The sequence below is a fragment of the Silene latifolia genome, chromosome 3 (genome assembly GCF_048544455.1).
Source record: "Silene latifolia isolate original U9 population chromosome 3, ASM4854445v1, whole genome shotgun sequence".
Taxonomy (NCBI): domain Eukaryota; kingdom Viridiplantae; phylum Streptophyta; class Magnoliopsida; order Caryophyllales; family Caryophyllaceae; genus Silene; species Silene latifolia.
In genome coordinates, this window is record NC_133528.1 from 29,428,036 (window position 1) to 29,453,750 (window position 25,715).

General features: G+C 34.5%; 1 protein-coding gene across 1 annotated transcript; it reads right to left on the reverse strand.

Moving 5' to 3' along the window:
* Window positions 1-13,422: 13,422 nt before the first annotated feature.
* On the reverse strand, window positions 13,423-13,938 carry LOC141648892 (uncharacterized). The gene has a single exon (XM_074457600.1). It carries the CDS (start codon window positions 13,936-13,938, stop codon window positions 13,423-13,425), a length of 516 nt encoding a protein of 171 aa, XP_074313701.1.
* Between the last annotated feature and the right edge of the window lie 11,777 nt (window positions 13,939-25,715).

Genomic DNA, 25,715 nt, shown 5'->3' on the forward strand with positions numbered 1-25,715 from the left:
TTTGTTACCAGGAATATAGAAGATAGCTCTCTTGACCTCCTCATCAGTCACAGGGGCAAGCAATTCCTGCTGCTGTTGAAAGGATAAATAACTCCCAGCTCTAACAATACCCACATTAACAGGCACTACTTTTTTTGAGGAACCAAGAAGGTCACTGTAAAAGCATTCAAAGGCATCCTGAATCTCTTGGGATTAAGTACACCTGACCCCATCCTGATTCTGAATCTGGTACACTCTGTTTCTCATTCTCCTTCTTTTGATACTCTGATGATAGTAAGCTGAGTTCTCATCTCCTTCTTCCATCCACTTCTCTTTAGATTTCTGAAGCAAGAACTAGAGTTTAGCCGTTTTAAGAGTCATCACCTCTTTAGCCAGAGCACTTTCAGAATCACAAAGGACCTTGTTAAGAGGGTCCTTAATGAGTTTAATGTGTCTATTTCTTAAATGAGTTGTTTGTCAATAATTGCATTTAATTTAATGAGTCAGTAATTGGCATGTTATACGGTATCTTTCATTGTGTTTGTCATGTATATTGGAGGATATCGTGGTGTTGGTTGTTTACTTGTTCTATGGAGACGGAAGGCGGTTGGGAGAGTACCGTCTTCCGCTTGAGTCGCCTATTGGGGTTTCCCACTGGTACCGTCGTCAGGTACCAAAAATAAGTACCTATTACTACTAACAGAAGTCAGTGGCAAGTAGGGTCGATCTCCACAGGGAGATGGGAAACTGTTAGCTTAACTAAGTCTGTCAAGGTAACCAGATCTTTGGGGTTTTAATTGTTTGTTCTAATCTAATAAGGTCAAAGGAGAGAAAGAGAGCAAGAGAGTTGAAAATAAGCAAGCAGAAGAAAGGCAGCTAAGACAGTCGGTTCGCCATGACTCTCAAGAAGTGTAATCTAAGGTCTCAGGTCAATGCAAATTCAATCTACAGGGCAGTGAATATCTCCTTCCGGTCTCAATTCGCTCTAAAACACTAATAGCTTAGCTTCCGCCCTCACTAAAGTGCCCTAATGTTCGCTACAGGTCTTACCTTTTCCAATCTTCCGATCTTGGTCAAGGTGTACCGTGATTTATTAACTAATTGCGTCGACTCAATCAGACAAGAACAGTTATATGTAGCGATTAACAACATAGACCTAATTTGCATCCAGCCTAATCACATAATTCAAAATTTCCTTAAAACCATTGCTCCCCTATGTCTTAGCAAGGGAGAATTAGCTACGCATAATCATTGAACAAGCAACCAGTGGCGGGCCTAGAGCTTTTATAATGGGAGTGCACAATTCGAATTTTTTTCCGAATAATTTAACAAAATGATTAAATATTAAAGAACACGCCAAGAAAATACCAATAATAAAAAAATTGAATATGCTAACCCGGCGAGATTTCGTGTTCAGAAAACATTTCGTTATGTCCACGAAAGGTTAATCCTTGTTTTAGACGAACTATTTCCGTCTTAATCTAAGACAGAGTAAATGTCACTATTTTACGATAAAATGTAAAAATGTTCACATTTTATGGTCTTAAAGATAAGATCGTAAGGGACAGCTACTCAAAAAAGCATCAATCTTCTCCTCCGGGCTAGAAACGTTCTTGATCAAAAAACAATTAAAACAAAGTACCGCTATTCAAGTCAATCATATAAATCATACCAAAGAAGTCTCTAATTAGTAGTCTAAAATTTACAAAATTGGGAAGAAAAAAAAAAGCAAAGGAAAGAAATTAAATACATACTCCGTATTATGGAAGCTAGATATAAAAAGAAAAAAAAACAAATGTGTTCAATAGAGGAGTCGAACACGCTACCACATAGAGAAAGAAGGGAGTTCTATCCGCTGGGACACTTCTTCATTTGTGAGTATTACAGCGCAATATTGTATAAATCCTACCCTTGCTTGATTTTTAAGGAAAAAAAAATTCGCCAACCAAGGGTGCGCACGTGAGGTACTTTGCGCACCCCTGGGTCCGCCACTCCAAGCAACAACAATACATAAGCAATAAAGATTAAACATGATAACAAGGATAAAGAGAGATTAGTGACAACAATTAAAGATTGAAGAAGGGAAAACAATAGAGGGCAATAACGAATTTAGATTAATAAAGGAGTAAAATAAAGTACCAATTACAAGTAGCCAAGATCCGAGTTAGGGTTCTAAGAGAAGAGCATAAGAGAGTAGAGAGGAAAGTATCGAAGTAAGGGGAGAGAAAGAGAGAGAGAGAGAGAGAGAGAGAGAGAGAGAGAGAGAGAGAGAGAGAGAGAGAGAGAGAGAGAGAGAGAGAGAGAGAGGTGAGTATGACACCGCCGTCATACTTAAATCTAAATACAAAGCCCAACTCGAAAATAGACTAAAGCTCGCATAAAACACAAAGTCTCTCGATCGAGTAAAATGAAACCACTCGATCGAGGAAAAGCCTTGAAAATCCTCTCGATCGAATGAAGATAGAAGTCGATCGAGCACTGCTTGTAATAGCTATCTCGATCGAGTAACAACAGGGCTCGATCGAGTGATTCTTGACGTAAAAATCATTCGATCGACCATATAGTGTAACAAAATTGGTCGATCGAGCTATATTAGCACGTGTGGACTCCTTGGCACCTTCCGAGGCTACTTCACACATCTCTAAGTGAAAGATTCCGGGCTCCGATTCCTTATTCTCCAAAATGCATGCGAATAAGACAAGTTTAGGCTCGATTTTGCTCCTTTCTGGTCCGTACCTGCAATTTACAGAAGACCAACCAAAGTAGACTATTCGGGGGCATTTATAGCTAGATGCCACGTAAATAACACATAAATTCTGTAAAGATGAGGTAAAAACCTTATATAAAATACACGCATCAAATCTCCCTAAATCAAACCTTTGTTTGTCCCCAAACAAACTATGAATGCAACTAAAGACAACTAACGGAACGGGCCCAACTCATCAGCTACGAATCACCCACCCAAACCAGTTTAATGCATCGAATAACAAAGTAGCAATAGTGCAAACGAGTTAAATCAATGTCTCAAACTACTGAACCGTCGACCTTACAAGACTCATAAATATCGGACTCTCACGGGTCGCTCATCATACAAATTAGGCACAGGGTGAGTATATAAGTAAGAGATAGAAAGAAGTAAAGACACTCACCTAACTCGACCTATAAAAATATGCATACAGTCTAATATAAATAAAATCTCTTCAACCGTACATACGCATTCCAACCAACTAATGACCGAGGTACATACCGAGGACTTACATTTGGGTAAGGGATGTAAAGGGTAAGAAAGGACTATAATGAATCTGGAGATGTGGAGTTAGCAGCCAAGCTAGCAACAACGGATCCAAATTGGAAACACTTCCCTACTTCATACTCAAAATATCAATACAAAACGGTGCTAAATTGCAGCACACAACTCACTAACCGCCATAAAATTGTTAACTCCCCATAAGATACAAATAAAGCATGGGAGCGGAAATCACAACATAATGTATTTCTTAGCTCATGATTTTTCATACTTTTTCTTTTTATTTTCCTCTTCACATTCTTTTTTTCATTTTTCACAACTTTTTCTTTTCATTCATACTTTTCCATTCCCTTCAACGTTTCCACCAATCTTCCCAAACCGGATATGTAACCATATTGCAATGAAATATTCCCAACAGCTACTATTACTAGCTCGGCTAGGGTAGGCAAAATTATAGATTGTAGCTATATAGGACAAAATGGCAATTTGGCTATATGGAGCTCACGGATAGAATGAAATAAAGGGAACTGCCTCTCCTAACATGTGTCACCAACCACAGACCGAACGCATATAGGTATCAAGCAGACTGAATTCATGTTTATGCAAATTGATGTTACATGCCTTATAGAGAGTATTACTCACATCCTATATGAAACGGGTCGTGAATGTCACCTGTTTATTAAACTCTAACCTTAGAATGTAAATTTAGCTTGTCAATATATGAGTCAAGTCTATTTGTTCAGATAAGAGTGAAACATAAACTCGTAGATTATGCACATTACCATGCCAACAGAATGTCAAGAATATGCAAGGTAAGGGTAAAGGGACTCAAAGTAGCGTCAAAGTTCAATCGTTCCGACTCAACCTAAATGCAGTAATAAACGTGAAATTTTTGAATTTTTACGGTTTTTTTTTTTGAAATAGAACAACAATGCATGCAAAAATAAATAAACGTGTAAACTGAAATGCAATAAAACACGCAGACACAGATATGGATGCATACCACCCCAAAACAAACTATACAATGTCCTCATTGTACCAAAAATAGGGAAAGAAATGCAAACTAAAGAGAAAAGGAGAATGGGAGTCGGAAAACTTACAAAATAACGTAAAGGGGGGGACCTCCCCAAACCGACCATGAACATGGGAGGTCACATATAGCCTCATAGCATCGCAGTAGGCGAGAAACAGTAGCGGAACTCGATCGAGAAGGGTAGAGAGGTTCGATCGAGTAGTTAAGGTGCCAAAAGTGCTCGATCGAGGAGATGGGGTGCTCGGTCGAGAAATGTGGATTTGCAGGGATTCGATCGAGAGCAGCATATGTTCGATCGAGTAGAAATTCCAGGAAAAGTGTTTGATCGAGTAGAAAACCACTCAATCGAACTAGTCACCTGCAAAAACGCAGTACAAGGAACAGAAGACTAACACGAGTGGCACAAGTTCAGCGTTTTTTTGTAACAAAAGTCTAAACACACAGAAGAAAATAAAATGACAAGTTCAACCGAAAGTCCAACAAAACAGTCTGGGTTGCCTCTCGGATAGAGCAGGTTTAAGAGGTCCCGCGCGACCTTTCTGGCTTCAATTAGCTAGCTCATTAGGATTGTCGAAGTACAGGACTTCAACTCGGTTATCTGCATCATGATGGTAATGCTTCACATATTGTCCATTCACCTTGAACCTGTTTCCCTCAGAACTTTCTAACTCAACGGATCCAAATTTAGTGACAGCTGTCACTGTATAAGGGCCACTCCACCTGAACTTCAGCGCCAGGAAATAGGCGCAATCGGGCATTATATAGTAACACCTTCTGCCCGACATGAAATTCTCGAGGTATGATCCATTTTTCGTGCCATCTCTTCGTCTTCTCTTTGTAGATGTGTGAGCTATCATAGGCATTTAGCCTAAACTCCTCCAGTTCATCTAGCTGAAATAAACGAGTCTGACCACACAACTTAGGATCAAAGTTAAGTTCACGAATAGCCCACCAAGTCTTACACTCTAACTCAACAGGTAAATGACAGGACTTCCCATAAACCAGCCGATATGGTGATGCACCCATCGGTGTTTTAAAGGCAGTCTGGTAAGCCCATAATGTGTCATCCAGCTTAAGACTCCAGTCCTTCCGTGATTTAGAAACTACCTTAGCTAAAATCTCTTTAATCTCTCGATTAGAGACCTCAACTTGCCCACTAGTTTGGGGATGATACCCCAAAACATGCCGGTGTTGGACATCAACTTTAGACAAAATAGAAGTTAGTTTCTTTTCTTTAAAATGCATTCCCCCATCACTAATGACGACCCTAGGGACACCAAATCGGGGAAAGAGAAATCCTTTTGAACATTTTAATCACGGTCTTAGAATCACAATTAGGTTAAGCAATCGCCTCCACCCACTTAGACACGTAATCTATAGCTACCAAGATATACATGTTCCCTTTGCTAGACGGGAAGGGTCCTTGGAAATCGATGCCCCAAACATAAAAAAGCTCAACCTCTAGGATACCATTTTATGGAATCTCATGTCTCTTAGAAATATTGTCGGAGCGTTGGCAAGCATCACAAGCTGAAACAAAAACCTTAGCATCAGCAAACAAAGTAGGCCAGTAAATGCCAAATTGAAGTACCTTAGCCACAGTGTGCGATGGACCCTGGTGACCACCATAAGAGGATGAATGACAGCCCTCCAAGATCGCTCTGGTCTCCCACTATGGAATACACCATCTGTAGAGACCGTCTGCACACCCCTTAAATAAATAAGGATCATCCCAGAAGTACTGCTTAGCGTTATAGAGAAAACGCTTCCTCTGCTGATAAGAAAGGTTAGGTGGCAGCGCGCCACTAACGACATAATTAGCTAAATCTGTATACGAAGGGTCATGGTTAATGATAGAAGACAAAACAGCAAATAAAGAGTCATCGAGAAAAGAATCGTCAATAGGTAAATGATCTTCTCCCTCCTACTGTGATAGTCGCGACAGGTGATCAGCTACTACAGTCCCCCACTAGCGGTGAGGAGTACTTGTTGCGACGGGTACTCTGGAAGGACTACACACTTCTGTGTGTAGTCAGATATGTGGAGATAGGGTAGAGATGTGGTGACTGAGATATGTGATTGATTTGGTTGTGTTATTGTTATTGCAGCTGTTGTTTTTGTGTAATTAGTACTGACCCAGTTTAATTGTTTTAAAAACTGTGGTGATCCATTCGGGGGTGGTGAGCAGGTATGAGACGATGCGTATGGGATAGCTGGGATGAGTCATCACGTTGCAGTTTAGAAGTCTTTCGCTGTGTCCGACATTTTATAGTCTTTTGATAGTTAATAGTTTTGAGAACTTGTATTTCATTTTATCAGTTTTGGAGTTGGCATGTAATCGCTTTAAACGTTATTTACTTTTAAGTATGTTTCCTTATTGTCTTTTGATTATCATTGTCTCGGAAAACCGAGATGGTAGCACTTCCATGCCTTAAGTGGTCCTGGTAAGGCACTTGGAGTATGGGGGTGTTACACTCTGTGCCCTCATCTTTGTCATCTGCTAACAAGAAGAAGAAGCGCGTACCAAGTGGACAAGTGCAAGGTGGACAAGCTCCCCGGTCGGACGACAACCCTGAGAATACCAGCAAGTGCTTCAAGTGTAGGCAAGCTTATCACCCCGGGATTGGATGCTATTATTGGCCCTTGAAGTGTTACCATTGCAAGAAGCCCAGACATCTCATCAAGGATTGCCCTGAAAAGAAGATTGCTCCTCCTTCTCATGCTCCGGAAGCTAAGCCAAAAAGAGCCATTCGTGTCGAGAATCAAGTAGGAGCCGTCGTTCATCACGACATCGTTACGGGTGTGTTTTGTATCCTTAATCAACCTTGCCTTACTTTTATTCCGTGATACTCATCCTTTCTCTAAACTCTTTTTTGTTTTACCTTGGGAGTTCCTCTTGTATCCTTCTTTCCGCCTTACCTTGGAATTCTTTTGTAACTTTCCTCTTAACTCACCCTTGTACCTTTCCCTCCTCCTTGACCATAAGTTTTATCGTTCATGCATCTCCTATTTTTTTATTTTTGCTTCCCCTTTGGATTCGAATCTAGATGCTTATAAAAAAATTCCATCTTTGACATCCTTGTTGACCTTACTTCGACTCTTACCCCTAGGAAGTTCATCGTAGCTCTTTTGTTGGTTAAGTTTGAATCCTCTTAGCGTACTTTGTATTTATGATGTCTAAGTTACTTTTCCATTCGTACAATTTTAACCATTTTAAGCTACCATTTTTGGTTCGTTGTTAACAATTTATGTTACTTTTACGAAACTTTACCTATTTTAAAGGTTTGAAAATAAAAATTTGATGTAGTCCCCTTTTTGTTCGTTGACTGTAGACTTCTTTATCATGCTTTTTGATTTCAATCTCGAGTTGGTTTTAAATTTTGGTCGATTTCTAAATAACTTTGATTTATTTATGATTCTTTGTCAAGTTTAATGTTAAAATTTCAAGAACTTGACTCCCTTTTTGGATTTAAAAGTGGATCTTTTAATTTTCATTTGGTTTTTGCAAAAGAAAATATTAAGTGGATCATCATTTTCATTTGGTTTAAACGTTGATGGGATTATATGACTCGTTATTAAAGGCGTCTAATAACTTGTTCTACGCTTATCGGCGAATAATTTGGTTTTGAATATGTCTTTGACTTGGAAAGTTAGCGTTCTTGTGTGCACGACAAGAGCAATTTCGTTCCATGAAGGAGACTTATACTTTTGAAACTCTTCATAAATGTCTTTGGAAGTATTTTGAATTTGAATTTCTATAAATGATTTGATATTTGACCTTGTCTTTGATTGGGAATGTGATGTTCTTGAATGCGCAACGAGAACACTTCCGTTTCTTTGACGAGAATATGGTGTTGTTGGAAAATTCTACTTGAAACTTTTGAAGGAACTTTAATTCTTACAATAAACCTTTTAATGTTTTAGTTACCGATTTCAAAAAAATCCATCTTTATCTTTATAACCTTTCATTTTCTACTTTCAAGTTTCGAGGACGAAACTTTTTAAAAGATGGGGTGATTGTAACACGCGTAAATTTCCCCTTTTTAACATTTATAATTAAATTGACCATTCCATTGTTTTATTTATATTTTTAAATTATTTATAATTAATTTAATTTTAAACAATTTTTTTATTAAAGCTATAATTTTAAAGCTTATTCTGTATAAAAATATATGTTTTAGTCGGATAGGAATAATAGTGATAATAATAATAATAATAATAATAATAATAATAATAATAATAATAATAATAATAATAATAATAATAATAATAATAATAATAATAATAATAATAATAATAATAATAATAATAATAATAATAATAATAATAATAATAATAATAATAATAGTAATAATAATAATACTAATAATAATAGTAATAATACTAATACTAATAATAATAGTAATAGGAATAGTAATAGTAATAATACTAATAGTAATAGGAATAGTAATAGTAATAATACTAATAATAATAATAATAATAATAATAATAATAATAATAATAATAATAATAATAATAATAATAATAATAATAATAATAATAATAATAATAATAATAATAATAATAATAATAATAATAATAATAATAATAATAATAATAATAATAATAATAATAATAATAATAATAATAATAATAATAATAATAATAATAATAATAATAATAATAATAATAATAATTTCCGTTTTAAGTAATAGTAGATTTAAGACGTAATCCCGTCTAGCAAGATCACATTATCACATGTGAGACTAGTCTAATCCCGACCTATCTCATACCAACAACACACCACTTACTTTTGCACCTAACTAATCTAATAATCAGAACACTCTCACACTCTCACAAAAGCAGCGGACCAATCCCAACCCACATTTCCTTTCTCCTTCTTTTCGAAAAATTCCAACAGAGCAACAACAACAAACACAAAATACACAGGAGCCTTTGTACACCCTTTTCTTCGGCCATTCAAACTCAGATCCCGTCTCCGTTTCTCGACCAATTTCCGTAATTCTCGCGCCATTAGCTTCCTCTTTAAGTTTTATCGTCTAAAATTAACATGTTCTAGTCTCATAATGAACATGTATAAACTGAATGCGGAAGCGATAAAAGAGATCGATTACTTACCTCCAGCCATTGCTTGAAATAATTTATCCGTCTTAATGACTAACCCAATTTCTTATGCCCCAAATCTGACTTGGCTTCCAAACCCCCAGCCTCACAATTTAGATGGTGTATTTTTCTTAATGAGGTAGGATTGGTGAACCTTAATCAGAATAAATATGTTCCCCTTATATAGACTCTTGCCATCAAAGAGTCAACTGAACAGTTTCCTAAATTGCGAGTGGTAAGTTATGGGAGACAATAGTGAAAACAGAATCCTAAGTAAATTTCACTATACAATGGACCAACTTAATTTCTATAAAATAACTTAATTAAATATTAGTATAATACTTATTTGATTTATGGAAATATCTTACATTCTCCCACTTGGTCCATCTAACAAGAGACACAACATATGGATCATGGCGACGAATTCTCTCAGAGCAAGAATTAATCTTCCATGTATCACAATATATCAAGTCACTCACACCACACATATTTAACTTAATGGGTAAAACCCATGTTTACTCGAGGTTCAAACAAAATGATATTTCTCAACATAACTTTACTAAATATGCGCATATAAATCCAAAAGAGAAAATATCCAACTTAATAAAAGTTTCTTACAAAAACTTAATGAATGTACTACATAATGGAACCAAGTCCCATTCTCACTACATGATCCTTGAAAGTCTTAATTGGCATGCCTTTAGTCAAGAGATCTGCAATCATCAACTCTGTGCTAATGTGTTCAATGATCACCTTCTTTTCCTGAACACGCTCTTTTATGGCTAGATACTTTATGTCGATGTGTTTACTTCGACTTCCACTTTTATTATTCTTAGCCATAAACACAGCAGCTGAATTATCACAATACATTCTTAGCGGCCTACAAATAGAGTCAATAACTCTAAGCCCATATATGAAAATTTTCAACCAAACACCATGTGAGGTAGCCTCAAAACAAGATACGAACTCAACCTCCATAGTAGAAGTAGCTGTCAAGGTTTGCTTAACACTCCTCCATGACACAGCTCCATCAGCTAGCATAAACACATATCCTGATATGGATTTATGTGAATCTATGCCACCAGCGTAGTCGGAGTCAGAGTAACCTACCACTTCAAGATTCTCAATCCGTCTAAACATAAGCATGTAGTCCTTAGTACCTTGAAGGTATCTCAACACTTTCTTTGCAGCCTTCCAGTGATCAAGTCCTGGGTACTCTAATATCTTCCTAACACTCCAACCGCATATGCAATATCGGGTCTAGTACAGACCTGAGCATACATAATGCTACCAACAGCTGAAGCATATGGAATATTCTTCATTTGTTCTCTTTCAATGTCATTCCTAGGGCACTTGTCCGAACAGAACCGATCACCTTTCACAATTGGTACTACACTTGGTGAACAATCTTTCATCCTGAATCTTTCAAGTACTTTATTGATATAGGCCTCTTGAGACAACCCCAAAATGCCTCGAGATCTACTCTATGTATCTTAATGCCAATGACATAAGATGCCTTACCCATATCCTTCATGTCAAAATTACTTGAAAGGAATTGTTTCACGTAATGTAGCAACCCTTTATCATTGGTGGCTAGCAAAATATCATCCACATACAACACTAGAAAACAAACTTTACTCCCACTGACTTTAAGATATATACATTGATCCACTATATTTTCTTCGAAACCGAATGAAGAAATAACTTTATGGAATTTTTTATACCATTGGCGGGAAGCTTGTTTTAAACCGTATATGGATTTATTTATCTTACAAACCAAATGCTCACCATCTTTAGAGAAGAATCCTTCAGGTTGTTTCATATAAACCTCTTCCTCTAAATCACCATTGAGAAATGTTGTTTTCACATCCATCTGATGTAACTCGTAATCAAAATGAGCTACTAACGGCATGATAATTCGAAAAGAATCTTTCTTTAATACAGGAGAAAAGGTCTCTGTGTAGTCAATTCCTTCCCTTTGAGTGAATCCTTTAGCAACGAGTCTTGCCTTATGTCTCTCGATGTTGCCAAGTGAATCTCTTTTAGTCTTATAGACCCACTTGCACCCAATAGGTTTTACACCATCAGGCAATACAACGAGATCCCAAACTCCATTACATGCCATAGAATTCATCTCATATTTCATAGCATTCAACCATAAGTTTGAATCTGTAGAACTTACGGCTTGTGAAAACGTCATAGGATCATTATCAGCTCCAACATTATAATCCAATTCTTGCAGATATACTTCATAGTCATCAGGAATAGCCGATCTCCTTTCACAAATAGATCTTATTAATGGAACTTGTTCATCCTCACGGTGAACCTCTTCCTTATTACGATCTACCATATTTTGATCGACATTTTGTGGAATTTCTATCAGTGGTTGTGTAACACTCGATTTAACTTGAGGAGTGTGAATTACAACCAATCTGTCACTTGAATCAGAAGGTGGAACTTCATGATGATCCCTCTCCAGGACAAAGTCCTGAATTAGGTCACTCCCACTGATCAAGTCATTCTCAAGAAATTTAGCATTTCTTGATACCGCAATCCTTGTACTATGAGATGGACAATATAATCTATAACCCTTAGACTTTTCAGCATATCCAATGAAATAACCACTAATAGTCCTTGAATCAAGTTTCTTTTCTTGTGGATTATACACTCTCACCTCCGACGGGCATCCCCAAATGCGTATATGCCTCAAACTCGGTTTCCATCCTTTAAATAACTCAAAAGGTGTCTTAGACACAGCCTTGGAGGAACCCGATTTAATATATACGCTGTCGTCTTAATAGCATCAACCCACAAAAATGAAGGAAGTTTAACATTACTTCTCATACAACGCACCATCTCAATTAATGTCCTATTTCTTCTTTTGCTACACCATTCTGATATGGAGAACAAGGCATAGTGTATTGGACAACAATACCATGCTCAAGAAGAAATTTAGCAAATGGAACAGGTGCTTGTCTGTTCTCAGTGTATCTACCATAGTATTCACCACCTCTATCAGATCTCACAATCTTAATGCGCTTACCGCATAGATTCTTTACTTCAGCCTTAAACAATTTAAATGCATCAAAAGATTCATTTTAGAACGAAGCAAGTAAAGATACATATAATGTGAGTAATCATCAATAAAGGTGATAAAATATTTTGGATCATTGGCTTTCATGTCCGGATAACAAATATCCGTATGTATGATTTCTAATAGGCTAGAACTTCTCTTTGCACCTTTCTTAGACATGTTAGTTTGCTTACCCTTAATGCAACTAATACAAGTATCAAAATCAGTAAAGTCTAAAGTATCAAGTACTCCATCCTTTACTAATGTTTTTACCCTCTCAATGGAGATATGTCCCAATCTCCGGCCACAAAATAGAGGAATTCTCATTCATAATACAACGTTTTAAACCAGCATTGATATGCATAGAATTATGAGTGATATTATTTTGCAGTTCAAGACGATATAAATTATCAGACAAAATACCATAACCAATAATTTCAGAATTTCTGAGAATACTGAATCCAGAGTCTGAAAAATTAAAGGTAAAATCCAAAGGTACAAGTCTTGATACTGAAATCAAATTTCTAGAGAAATTTGGAACATAAGATGTCTTTTCCAAATGCAAAATAAAACCACTACTTAATATTAATCTGCATGTCCCAATGGCCTCCACATGTGAACTAATCTGGTTTCCTGAATAGATTGAAAGTTCACTGCCCACTGGTTTCATTAGGTTTGTCATATCCTCCAAGGTATTCTAAACATGGATTGTAGTTCCAGAATCAATCCACCATGTATTATGATTAACATTAACCATATTAGATTCATAATAAACAAACGCATGAAAATTACCTTTCTTCTTTAGCCAAGCCTTAAACTTAATGCAGTCTATCTTCATGTGTCCCTTCTTTTTACAGAAGAAACACGTAGACTCCTTCTTAATGGCTGACTCAGCTGAAATCTTTCCCTTTCCCTTATCTTTAGTGTGACCCTTTTGCCTCTTTGAAGAAGAAGCAACAGTAAGGTTCACCTTTTCACCTTCCTCCATCAACAATCTGCCTCCTCTTGAACACACATGGCCATAAGTTCATTAATTGACCATTTATCCTTATGTGTGTTGTAAGAGATCTTAAAAGGAGCATATTTTGGAGAAAGAGTGCATAAAATGAAGTGCATAAGGAAAGAGTCAGACATGGTAACTTCCAAAGTCTTAAGTTGGGTTGCAATATCCCTCATGCGCATGATATAATCATGCACCCCTTTAGTCTCGGTGATCCTCAAAGATGAAAACTGCATTATTAAGGTTCTAGCAAGAGCTTTATCAGAAGTTGCAAACTGCTCATCGATGGCCTTAATTAGATCTTTAACTTTAGTATGCTGATCGACAGAACCACTAATACTAGCACACATTCTGGTCTTTATGAACATAATGAAGAGACGATTGGATTTCTCCCACTTTTCATAAAGATCAATTGCTTCTTTAGTGCTTTCTTTAGTTACTTTAGGTGGTTCATCTTTCCGAATAGCATAATCAATATCTAACCATCCCAACTGCAGTAGCATTCTCTCTTTCCAGACCTTATAGTTATCACCATTCAATTCAGGAATGTCAAATTTAACATCAGTACGTAGAACTCTCAGGTAAAATTGTTGCAAATATAATAAATAACATGCTTATTACAAAAATAGAGACTTAAAATTTATCATATTTTACCAATGTAAACCATGCTCAAATATGAAATCTAGTGACATAAAACTTATCTGTGGGCTAAAGCTCTACTCCATTAGATACATATAAATTTTAACTTTATGACAATACTATCAAATCATATACGTCTCTTAACTCCTGTGGGTAGATTAAGAAACAAGATTCAATATATTATCCTAATTAGACATACAAATACATACAACAAGATTCCTGTGGGTAAGTCTCATTATATTACATATGATTAATCACAAATAATGTCTAGTTTCGACACGTGATTCCAAAATAAAAATTCAATTAATTAGAGATGCTATGGCTATTCTCTAACTAACAAAATTTTGAATCACTCAACATTAATTTTAGTCTATATACTAATAGCTCAATGTATATAGAAGTCTAAATGACCAAAAAACACAATTGGTCAAATACAATACTTCTTATCAAAACAGTTAAATATATAATAGACAAGGATCGAATGAAACATAGCCTACAACAGACAAAAGGTATCCATGAAGACTAGTGCGTTACGTACTTAGTGAAAATCAATTGTTGTGAGCTTATGCAACTTAATATGACCATGACTTTTCATTGCTTATATGCCAATCAAAAACGCAAAGTACGTGTCAACAAAAATAAGGAAAACATGTACTCCATAACATGAAATACAAAGTGAAGCAATAAGGAAACCATGTACCGGACGACTTAATACATGCTTTAGCAAATCAGATACTCAACAATCAAGTCAATATACATACTGTATAGTCGCATAAATAAAACGCCCAGCAATCAAAGCAATATACATGCGCTGTACTATAGTCGCATAAATAAATAATTCTTAACCAAAGCAAAATTCATGAAATATACGGATCATTCTATGCGACAACTGTTATTTTAATTAAGCAAGGCAGAGGCGATTATTCTTTCTGATACCAACTGTATGTTTTATCGTCTAAAATTAACATGTTCTAGTCTCATAATGAACATGTATAAACTGAATGCGGAAGCGATAAAAGAGATCGATTACTTACCTCCAGCCATTGCTTGAAATAATTGATCCGTCTTAATGACTAACCCAATTTCTTATGCCCCAAATCTGACTTGGCTTCAAAACCCTCAACCTCACAATTTAGATGGTGTATTTTTCTTAATGAGGTAGGATTGGTGAACCTTAATAAGAATAAATATGTTCCCCTTATATAGACTCTTGTCACCAATGAGTCAAGTGAACAGTTTCCTAAATTACGAGTGGTAAGTTATGGGAGACAATAGTGGAAACAGAATCCTAGGTAAATTCCACCATATAATGGACCAACTTAATTTTCATAAAATAACTTAATTAAATATTAGTATAATACTTATTTGATTTATGGAAATATCTTACGTTTCTGGTCGTACCCTTTTATGGCTCGAAATTCCGCGCTAACCGTTTTCTTTGTGTTTTAGGTGTGCCATTGGACAACTAGGAGTCACTTTGAGTCGGAAGTATACCCTTTGAAGAGCAAAAAGGTAACGGTGATAGGTTACTCGACAAAAGTGTCGAGATTTCGACTTATGTGTCGTTTTACATGCCCTTGTGTGATAAAGTTTGGTTCTTTGTGCTTTTCTCATATAAATGGTTGAATGTGTCAGAATAATACTCGAGTTGTGTGCTTACTTGAAGTGTTTTAATGCCGTATGTTTACATGACGAATTTCCGTCTCAATGTGCTCGTAAATTGGACTGTTTTGGGATGACTTTGTGTAAGTTTTCGGGACTGTTTTAAGATGGAAATTGGACTGTTTATGGGGACAGTTTTATGCAGTTTTTCGGGAGTGTTCTGGGCGCGAAAATGGTGCCTTTCGGGACTTTTTTTGGAACGTTTTTGCAATGCATTTGGGGACTATTTTTAGGGACGGAAAATGTGCATATGGGACTATTTTCAGTATATGTATGCTGAGAAGTTGTAGTATATAAGTTGTTTGTTGTATACGTAAATTATTGTTTTCTGTCTCATGTATATATTGTTCTGTCGTCGATCTTCGTGATACCCCATTCCCTTGTGATACCAAATAGGATTTTATATCAGTAGGAGAATGGAAGAGTAGAATCTTTAAATTACCTCTATTTAGGGCTATTAAATTCGTATAATTAATTTGTCTTCAATCTGCTTCATCACTGATGCATCTGTTGTTGCTCGATCAAACTTCCATCATTTATAATTGGCGTTTTGGGTCTGTTCAATTGCTCTCTGCCCGTATATTCTGTGTGGTGGATAAAGAGATGGGCTTCATTTTTCTCATTACTATTTTTTGTTATTCCACCTCTTTTCTCTTTATTTCCTTAACTCATTTTTACCAAAAACAATGATTTTATTTGCTGGACTAAAGTGTAGAAATGGGTTGGACTCTTTGGACTTGTTATCCGTATCTTTACTGGACCAACAATTTGTGTCATCCTTGTTTTGTTTATTTAATTGGGCTTGTCTTGTTTATTTAGTTGAGCTTGTCTTGTTTATATAGTTGGGCTTGTATGCTTCATGTCATTGGGACAACCCAATATCATGGCTTAGACTTATGGTTGACCCATTTGTCGTTAGTTACATTTTATCTCGTATTTTACATAACATAAATTATTTATTACCGCTTGTTATATTTTATTTCACTGGCATTATGAAAAGAAATGCCTATCGACCTAATACAAGTATGAAAGATTTATTATAAATAATTACTTGTGAAGAGGTATTCGTATGATAATGCCTTTATGCTATACCTTACTGCTTAACTTATCTTTACGCCCTACTTGTGCCGATCTGCCAAGTATGAGTTTAACTCACATCTTCCTCCTCTTTCGGATTGTCCTGCCGATTTTGGGTTTTCGACTTCCGATCTATCGCTCGAGTCTTGGATGCGGACTGTCCTGCCGCATGTCGAATCGAGAACTGTACTGTCTCGAGAGTCTGGCCAGATTTAGACTATAACTGAGTCTTTGTGATTGTCATTGTCGTCCTACCAGTAGAGGAATTATATTTAATGGGTAGTAAAAGTCTTTCTTGGTTATAGTTATTGGTATATATCATTCATGGCAAGAGTTATGCCTTATATTGTTTGGATGTGAAAGTCTTGGTCCTATCGGTTACTAGAGGTGAGATACAAGCCTTCTAGTTGCGATATGATCACCGGGATTGATGTCCTCACCCGTTATTATGGTGAGATGAAAGCCATAAGTATGAATGTGACATTAGTAGCCACGTTCCGTCCAATGTTTTCTAAGAGGTTTTCAAAGTAATGGCTATGGTTTTCAACTACATGTATTGCGATGAATGACTACTCATTTATCTATCTCACATAATTTAATTATTAGTCTTGTATGATTTGGATAGTTGCATATGTCACATTTCATTGGAATTCATGCTTGTGATTAACTAACTGTATCTATGTTCTTTCCTTTACTTTACTTATTTAAATATGCCCATAACATGCTCATTTACTATACTATCTTGTTTCTCTTATTGTGTTAACATGATTGATCTAATGTCTATTATAATTCAAGTTATTTACATCTTGTTTTAAATGCTTGGCTAATTGATTTCTTTGTTAGGTTCATTTTACAATTTGTGGCTGGGAGAACCTTGAGTTACTCCCATCTGATTGTGGCGTTCATGTTTACATGAATGACAGGTATTAGTTAGTGCATTTATGGGGTGAAGACATGTGTGAGCTAGCATGTACCTTGACCGTTGGATTTTTGTCTATCATTATGCTTAGACTCGCCTTTTAGACTAGTTATTCGTGGGATTTCTTTTCCCATTTTGACTATCACGTTTGTATAAACTTATTTTTTTTATTTCCGCATATTTTATCCATGTTGTAGGTTTTATTGAAATCGCGCTTTAAACTTTAAAAAGTTACAAAAATTTTCTAAAATTCTGCATTTTCTTATTATATTTTCTTAGCGTTTTTGAGGGGGTTCACAATTTTTATAAAGTATGAATAATATCTTATCTAATTACACAAGTTCGAGCTGCTCACGAGCTTTTCGGGCGGAGCCAACGTTTGCTTGGCTTGACTCGTTAACTCTCGAGCTGAGCCCGAGCACGAGCCGAGTTAACGCGAGCCGAGCTTTGACCGAGTCGAGTTCGAGTTGCTCGCTAGTTGTCTCGTCTCATTAACATATCTACTTCCAACGCCACGTGGAACACCCTATTTACCTTTATTATTGGGCGCCTTTGGTTAAGGCGCTGTGATCTTATCTTCTCCCCTTTGTCCTCCTAAAATTTGTGATACTGTCAAGAAAATGTTGAGTGTAGAGAACAGTTAAAAGATTCACTTCATGTGAAGATCACCTTTGGGAAGAGATCGGCTAATTGAGTTGCGGGTGAAATTGCTCATTATTCTATGAATGATAAAAGCTCTTGTAAAGTTGTAACGGTTGTTTCGATTGGGATTATGCCCCAATTTTTGTCATAGAGACTTGTAGTAGTAAATTTTTAGTGGCAAGCACGCCACTACCTCGGAGCCACCCCTTTTTGTATTCGAAATCCTTTTTATTTTAGTCTAAGATATACTCCTGTTGTCCCAAAATGATGTGGAGCCCTAGTTTTTCTCGGAATATGGATAATATCTCTCTTGTCTGCCTGTTTGAGTATAGTATCAGCCTTATTATGGGAGCTAATTATTGTGGAGGTCATGTCCATTTATACATGAATTACATTTGCAACTGTTTTTCATTTGAACTAATTGGCCATAGACAAATCTAACATAAAACCAAAAGTTACAAGTAAAAATTCCGAACTTTTAATTTAAGGCTTGAATTTTTAATTAAAAGACTAGCTTATCATACGATAAATCTATAGGTTTCATATTAAAAAGTTAACATATAACACATGGGAACGAGGTCAAAAATCTTCCATTGTAAATTAAATTTCAAAGATTTATTTATGAGGGTGTCGTTACTAAAGATGAATAACAAATAATAGAACCACATAAAAGTCGTACCTCAACGAAATTAAAAGAAATAAATTAAACGCAACTCAAAATACTTAAATAATACTCTAATAGTAATAATAATGAAACTAGTTGTTCCCCCCCCCCCCCCCCCTCCCCGATTGGCTTAAACTCATGTTGATGCGGTTTTCTCCTCCCCTTCTTCGTTTTCTAGTGTGAGGTGTGTTGTTAGGAATAGTGTAGGTTCATGGGTTCGAGGATGATCTACCCGTTTGTTAGCCTATAACCCACATATTTTTTAGGTGCTCGCCAATAGAGAAGGGTTACAACTTGCTAGTTGTTTGTTAATAATGTTTCAATTGTTTCAGATTGTATGAATATTGTGAATGCTATTGTGAATTGGGAACTCCTTTTGTGGCTCGTTTACCAATGTTATTCCTGAGTGTAGAGAACAATTAAAGAATTCACTTCATGTGAAGATCAACTTTGGGGAGAGATCAGCTAATTGAGTTGCGGATCCAATTGCTCATTATTCTATGAATGACTAAAGCTCTTGTAAAGTTGTAATGATTGTTTTGATTGGGATTATGCCCCATCTTTTGTCATAGAGACTTGTAGTAGTAATTTTTTAGTGGCAAGCACGCCACAACCTCCGAGCCAACCCTTCTTTTATTCGAACTCCTTTTTATTTTAGTCTAAGCTATGCTCCTTTTGTCAAAAAAAAAGTGACGTGGAGCCCTAGTGTTTTTCGGAATATGGATAAGATGTCTCTTGTGTGCCTGTTAGAGTATAGTGTCAGCCTTATTATGGGAGCTAATTATTGTGGAGCTCATGTCCATTTATATATGAATTACATTGCAACTGTTTTTCATTTGAACTAATTGGCCATACAGAAATCTAACATAAAACCCCAAGTTACAAGTAAAAATTCCGAACTTTTAATTTAAGTCTTGAATTTTTAATTAAAAGACTAGCTTATCATACGATAAATCTATAGGTTTCATATTAACATGTTAACATACAAGACATGGGAGCGAGGTCAAAAATCTTCCATCGCAAATTAAATTTCAAAGATTTAGTTATGAGGGTGTCGTTACTAAAGATGAATAACAAATAATAGAACCACATAAAAATCGTACCTCAACGAAATTAAAAGAAATATTAACCGCAACTCAAAATACTTGATAGCCACGTAATATAATAATTAACCTACAACGATTATATATCTATAAATATTATTAAAAGGCTAGACATTAAATGTCACGTAGACAAATGTGACATGGCAACAATTAATTGTGACGTGGCAAAACATAGTCCACGTGGAAATACTAGCATAGTAGTACACATGAAAAAAATTATCAATTCCACATTTAAAAGTTACTCTCATAATTAATGGTAAAAAACTAAATTTATATAATTTTAATTTCATAGGATAATTTTTAAATCACTCTCATGCAAAGTGGATTTAATAATAATAACAATCTATAAATATAACTAAAATGTAAGCTAAACTATCAACCATCAACTATATGTCTTATTTTAATTTCATAAGATAATTTTTAAACCACTCTCATGCAAACCTTTTACATTACATTTCTCCTTGCTCCATATTTATGTATGTAAAATCAATAACTCTATAATCTAAATACAAAATTTATATATCTAACTTAAAGGCATGCTAAATTACCTATCATAATCTACATGTCATATCTATACAATAATATAAATAGGCTACCTTGAGCATATGTATAAGACATGCGACAGCTAGAATCACTAAGAAAATTTCATTTGATAATGTGTGACTAATTAATAATATTCATTCATAGAATTAAGATAGAATACTTATTATCACGTTTATGACCCCTTATTCATCTCTAACTCTTCATTTTCTCTTTAGCTCTTCCTTTTCCTTTTTGATGATTCCTTTCTCCCCTAAAATTTAACTCCTTATTTGATGCTAAATTAATATAAGTAAAGTCTTTAAATAAGCACTTTTATTTTTTACCCTCTTTTTCTAAGCTTTTGGCATATTCATATGTTATTGAAACTTTCCATTGCATATAATTTTTATTAATCATTTGCATTTGTGAAAAAAATAAAGTTATATCATACATAAGATTTGTGTTTTATTTGGTATTGTTTAAATAACTTTTATTGATGTCAATTTGTATTTCTCACCTTGATTTATTTTTGCAGATGGAATGGTACAATTTTCTTATTATTGCAAAGCTGGATTGTGCAGTTAATTACGTTATACATAAGGTATGTTCTACGAGTTTTGTTTGTGTAATTTATATAAGCTTATTGTAAAATGCACAGTTTTTTGTAATTTATCCACTAATATCGCTTTGTGGTAGATTTATTTTATACTATGTTTATGTAAACCCTCTTACAAGATTAATTGAATTATCGTTAAATGTATGTTTGTTTCTTATTCCATTTTTGTAGGTGATGCTTCCTTTATCTTCTCATAATATTAACATAGTGTGTTAAAAAAACTACATGGGAAATGTGTAGGCGACAAAAGGATTTAGTTGAACAAAAACTTGTTATCCGTCCTTGAACCATGTTCTAATGATATTAAAACTTATTTGGTACGTAATTGTCTCACTTGATGTAAAAACCAAACATTTTTAGTTTTTAATTCGAATTTAGAGGATCTTAGTAAATTGTTTTTTTTATAACTTTGTTTTTGTAAAAAAAAATACAATATAGTTAAAAGGCTACTTAAAACATCTAATTTTAATTCACATGTCATTTTTATAGTATTGGTTAATATTAAGGCTACATCGGACTTATTTATTAAAATTCTTCATAAGATTTACTAATATTTTTTGATGGAAATCATAATACAAATCATGATTTAAATTATAAAAATGAATTAACAATTTATTCTCGTCATTTAAATCGTACAACTTATCCATATAACTCTTCATTAACCATAGAGATAGTAGTTAAAAGGTCTTATATGTAGTAAATAAAAAGTTTAATAATTTGGATTATAAAGGTACTAATAATATGTTTTAGTGGAAACCATAAGATCATGTACTAAATTACAAAAATAAATTAAGAATTTACTCTCATTATTAAAATTTAAATCGTAAAATTTATCCATATAATTCCTCATTATTAATAAAGATAGTAGCTAAAAGGTCTTATATGTGGTAAAATAAAAATTCAATATATCTTGGATTATAAAGCTTCACAATTTCTCATATTGTTACTTTTGATTTATTTCAAAACCATCTTAAATATTGTAATTAGCACTCTTACGAAACAGTGAAAAATAAGGTGTATATGTGCATGCATGTGATTCAAACGTTCATAGTCTTCTTAAAAGTACTCCATATTTCTATCTTTTAAGATTTTAAAATTTTAAACGTTAAATAAGTTGTATAGTTAGTTTTGTAATTAAGATGATGCTTATTTAATTTTAATTTTAACTATCTCAATTTGCAGATTATTGATTGTGAGAAGGCTATTAAAAAGTGGAGATTACATGTTTTGATCTAAATGTGAAAAAAGAAAACATATTTTTTACTCTTTTAGTTGGCTTACAAAGTATCACCATTCATCATCGGCGAGATTCTCTATTTTACATGTATATTTTTGATAAAAAGTATAGATTTTGAGGAAAAGTTAAAATAATAGTATCCATTTAACTTTCTTAAAAAAACCTATCAGATATGTAACCGCGATCTTAGAGTGCTTTGTTTATCGACCTAACAACGCAGCCGTTTTTAGCTTAATTATTTATGACATACATCATAAATATATAAAAATAACAAATTTAAACAAACATTTATAGTTATGAAATTAGCTACATTAAATTGTTGACTACAAAATATTCATGAATAATATTAACATGTATTAAAATATATGGAAATAAAATTCAAATTAAAACTTCTATCTATATTACTATGATCTTGAAAAATAATGTAAAAGAAGTAATTATTTACAAATGTTTGGTTTATAGCTTATTCGCGATTAAAAAAAATATTTTATATTTTAGTTAAAGATAGACGGCAACAAAAGCAGATAAATGGAACAAATAGAACAAGTCCGCCAATTTTGCGGGTACAAAACTAGTATAATATAAAAAGGCAAGCCTAAATATTAGCTTTCAACATTCACCTTTAAGACTATTAGAGCATGACACATCATCATTATTATTTAAAAAAATTGAAAACTCATAACATTAAACACTAATTAAATCACAATAAATATTAGTATTTGTTTTTTATTTGTTAAGAAGAATTAAACTTAAAATTAAAGTCAATATATCTCATATGAAACACAAATATAATTCTCACCATTATCTTTCAAAATAATGCTAACCATTCAATCTACCTTAAATTATTATTCACAAATAAAAATATAAAAAAATCTATTTTGAATTTTTTTTAGGTTGAATTAATTACATAGCTAAACAAAATTGAAGACAATAACAATAATAACAATAATCGTGAGAAAACACTAATAAACGTAACAATATTCGTGGCAAAATCTTAATAATCCACGGCAAAGGTTTAGTAAATTGTAGAAAATATATATTGATAATATATTGATAATATATTGACAATATACTATGGTAGTATAAGTATAGATTGATAAAAAAATTCTTACGAGTCCTTTTTGTCAATAGGGCTCAGTGCGACCGCAAATCCGAGATTGTATAACACCACCAACGTGACAATACAGCTAACCCCGTGAATTTCACGGGTAATAGAACTAGTTAATAATAGTAAGGGTTTTTAACTTAGGGATTACATAGCATACCATAATTAATAAAGACTTAAAATAAAACTAAATTAGTCTAATTCCAATCTCTCCTTTTAATATTTACCTAATGTCGATCATAAAGACAAGAAGACCATTGAATAGACTAATTAATTAGGTAATAATTAAATTACTCTATTATTTAGATAAAGACGACCTTCAGTTTCAAGCTTTGTGCTTGTTCACAACTCGGCAATTCTTGCGGATTTCTCCTTCATTTCCGGTCAGCACTCCGATGGATCCCATCCGTATCATTGCCTCTCCAAATCTGTTTTTTTCATGCCCCTCCATCAAGAGCAAAATGATTTACCCGCTTCGATGTATAAGCGCTATCCAGTAACGCTTGATCAGATTTAACGACCACCCGATGCGCCAACACGTTTTTGTAGTAAGCCCCATCCAACTTGTTGGGGCTTACGAAATCCATGGGAATTGAGGAGTTGCTTGTGTTTCTTGCAGGACAAACCTCATCAAGGAGGTCCTTAAAATCTTCATCCATCTTTGCGTTTCGTGACGTGTCATCTTTGAAGAAACCGCATTTAGAAGTGCCTATGGAATGAGCTACGGACAACACTATCATGTCCTCCAATGAAAGACCCTTTAAGGCGAATTTGTCATTGAGGGTAGACAAATTTGAGCTTGGCCCGGGTAAGAACTCGAACGGGTCCCTGAAAATGGATGCAAGGCCATCCCTCCTTCCCGTTGGAATTTCATACTCGATGTCCCCCAATAGTTTGGCCGAATCACGCGCCGCTAATGTAAGTATATCGGCGCATGATACGGTGTCGGGGAAAACTTTTTCAAGGACTTTCTTAAGTTCGTCAACAAGCTCGAACCCTCTTAAACTGTTTTTGTTGATGGGATTTTCCTTCTCGGAAAGAGTGCCATTGGCCGAGTCGAGCAAGACGGATGCATCACAACCCTAACAAATTAAAAGAGAGAACGGTGTTAAAATAAGTACGATACTAATTGATAAAACATATGATTCAACATATTGTTACGGTCATTAATACTTGCAATCCGCGACGATTCGCAAGAATTTGTAAATCAACCAAAGATGATTCACTTAGCTTAGCTATGGAAAGAAAATATGTCAATGATTAAGATCAAGGCAAGATGAATAAATCATGATCAAGTATCCCAAAATTACAACCCTAATTAATAAGAAGAAGCATTGTCAAGTACTTATGTTATTAAAAAAAAATGACATAATCGATCTAGACACACGGCAAACAAATTGTTTTCGTTTCACTTTTTGGGTATTTTAAAATGCCTCGAGTGGAATGCCAAAGTATTATACAAATAAGTTGACCTACAACTTCATCATCTTGTTTAATTGTATTGACTTTGGAGTAAGTCTCGTATTCTTAACACAATATCCTAACAAATTATTTTACCACCATGCATATAAATTTTATTTGGGTTTTTCTATCCTATGCCCACTAGGCATAGGATAAGAAACCAAAAGGGGAAAGAATTAATGATGTTTTTATGGAAAATTGCAATATCTTATCACTTTACAAGAAAAACATCATTAATTCTTTCCTTTTTAGGTTTCTTATACTATGCCCACTAGGCATAGGATAGAAAAACCGATTTTATTTACTCTAGCTTAACCTAAGTTTTTTGTATTGAACTAAATGCATTTTCTGCGTAGATGATAAGTTATAGAAAAAATCTTACCCTGACGAAACAGTCATGGAAGTGAAGTCGGATTAAACCCGCACCAAGTCCCGGATTGTCGATTACGACCTCGAAAACCTTCTCCTCGACGAATGAGCACTGATTCTCGTAGAAATGTAATTTTAAACTAGGACTTGATTTGGCTATTGATAGGAAAGCAAGACAAAGAAGATGTTAAGATTGGTAATCAATTGTCTGCCTCTTCCATTCCAAATATCGTAAATATATAGTACAATTGGTAGATAGAAACT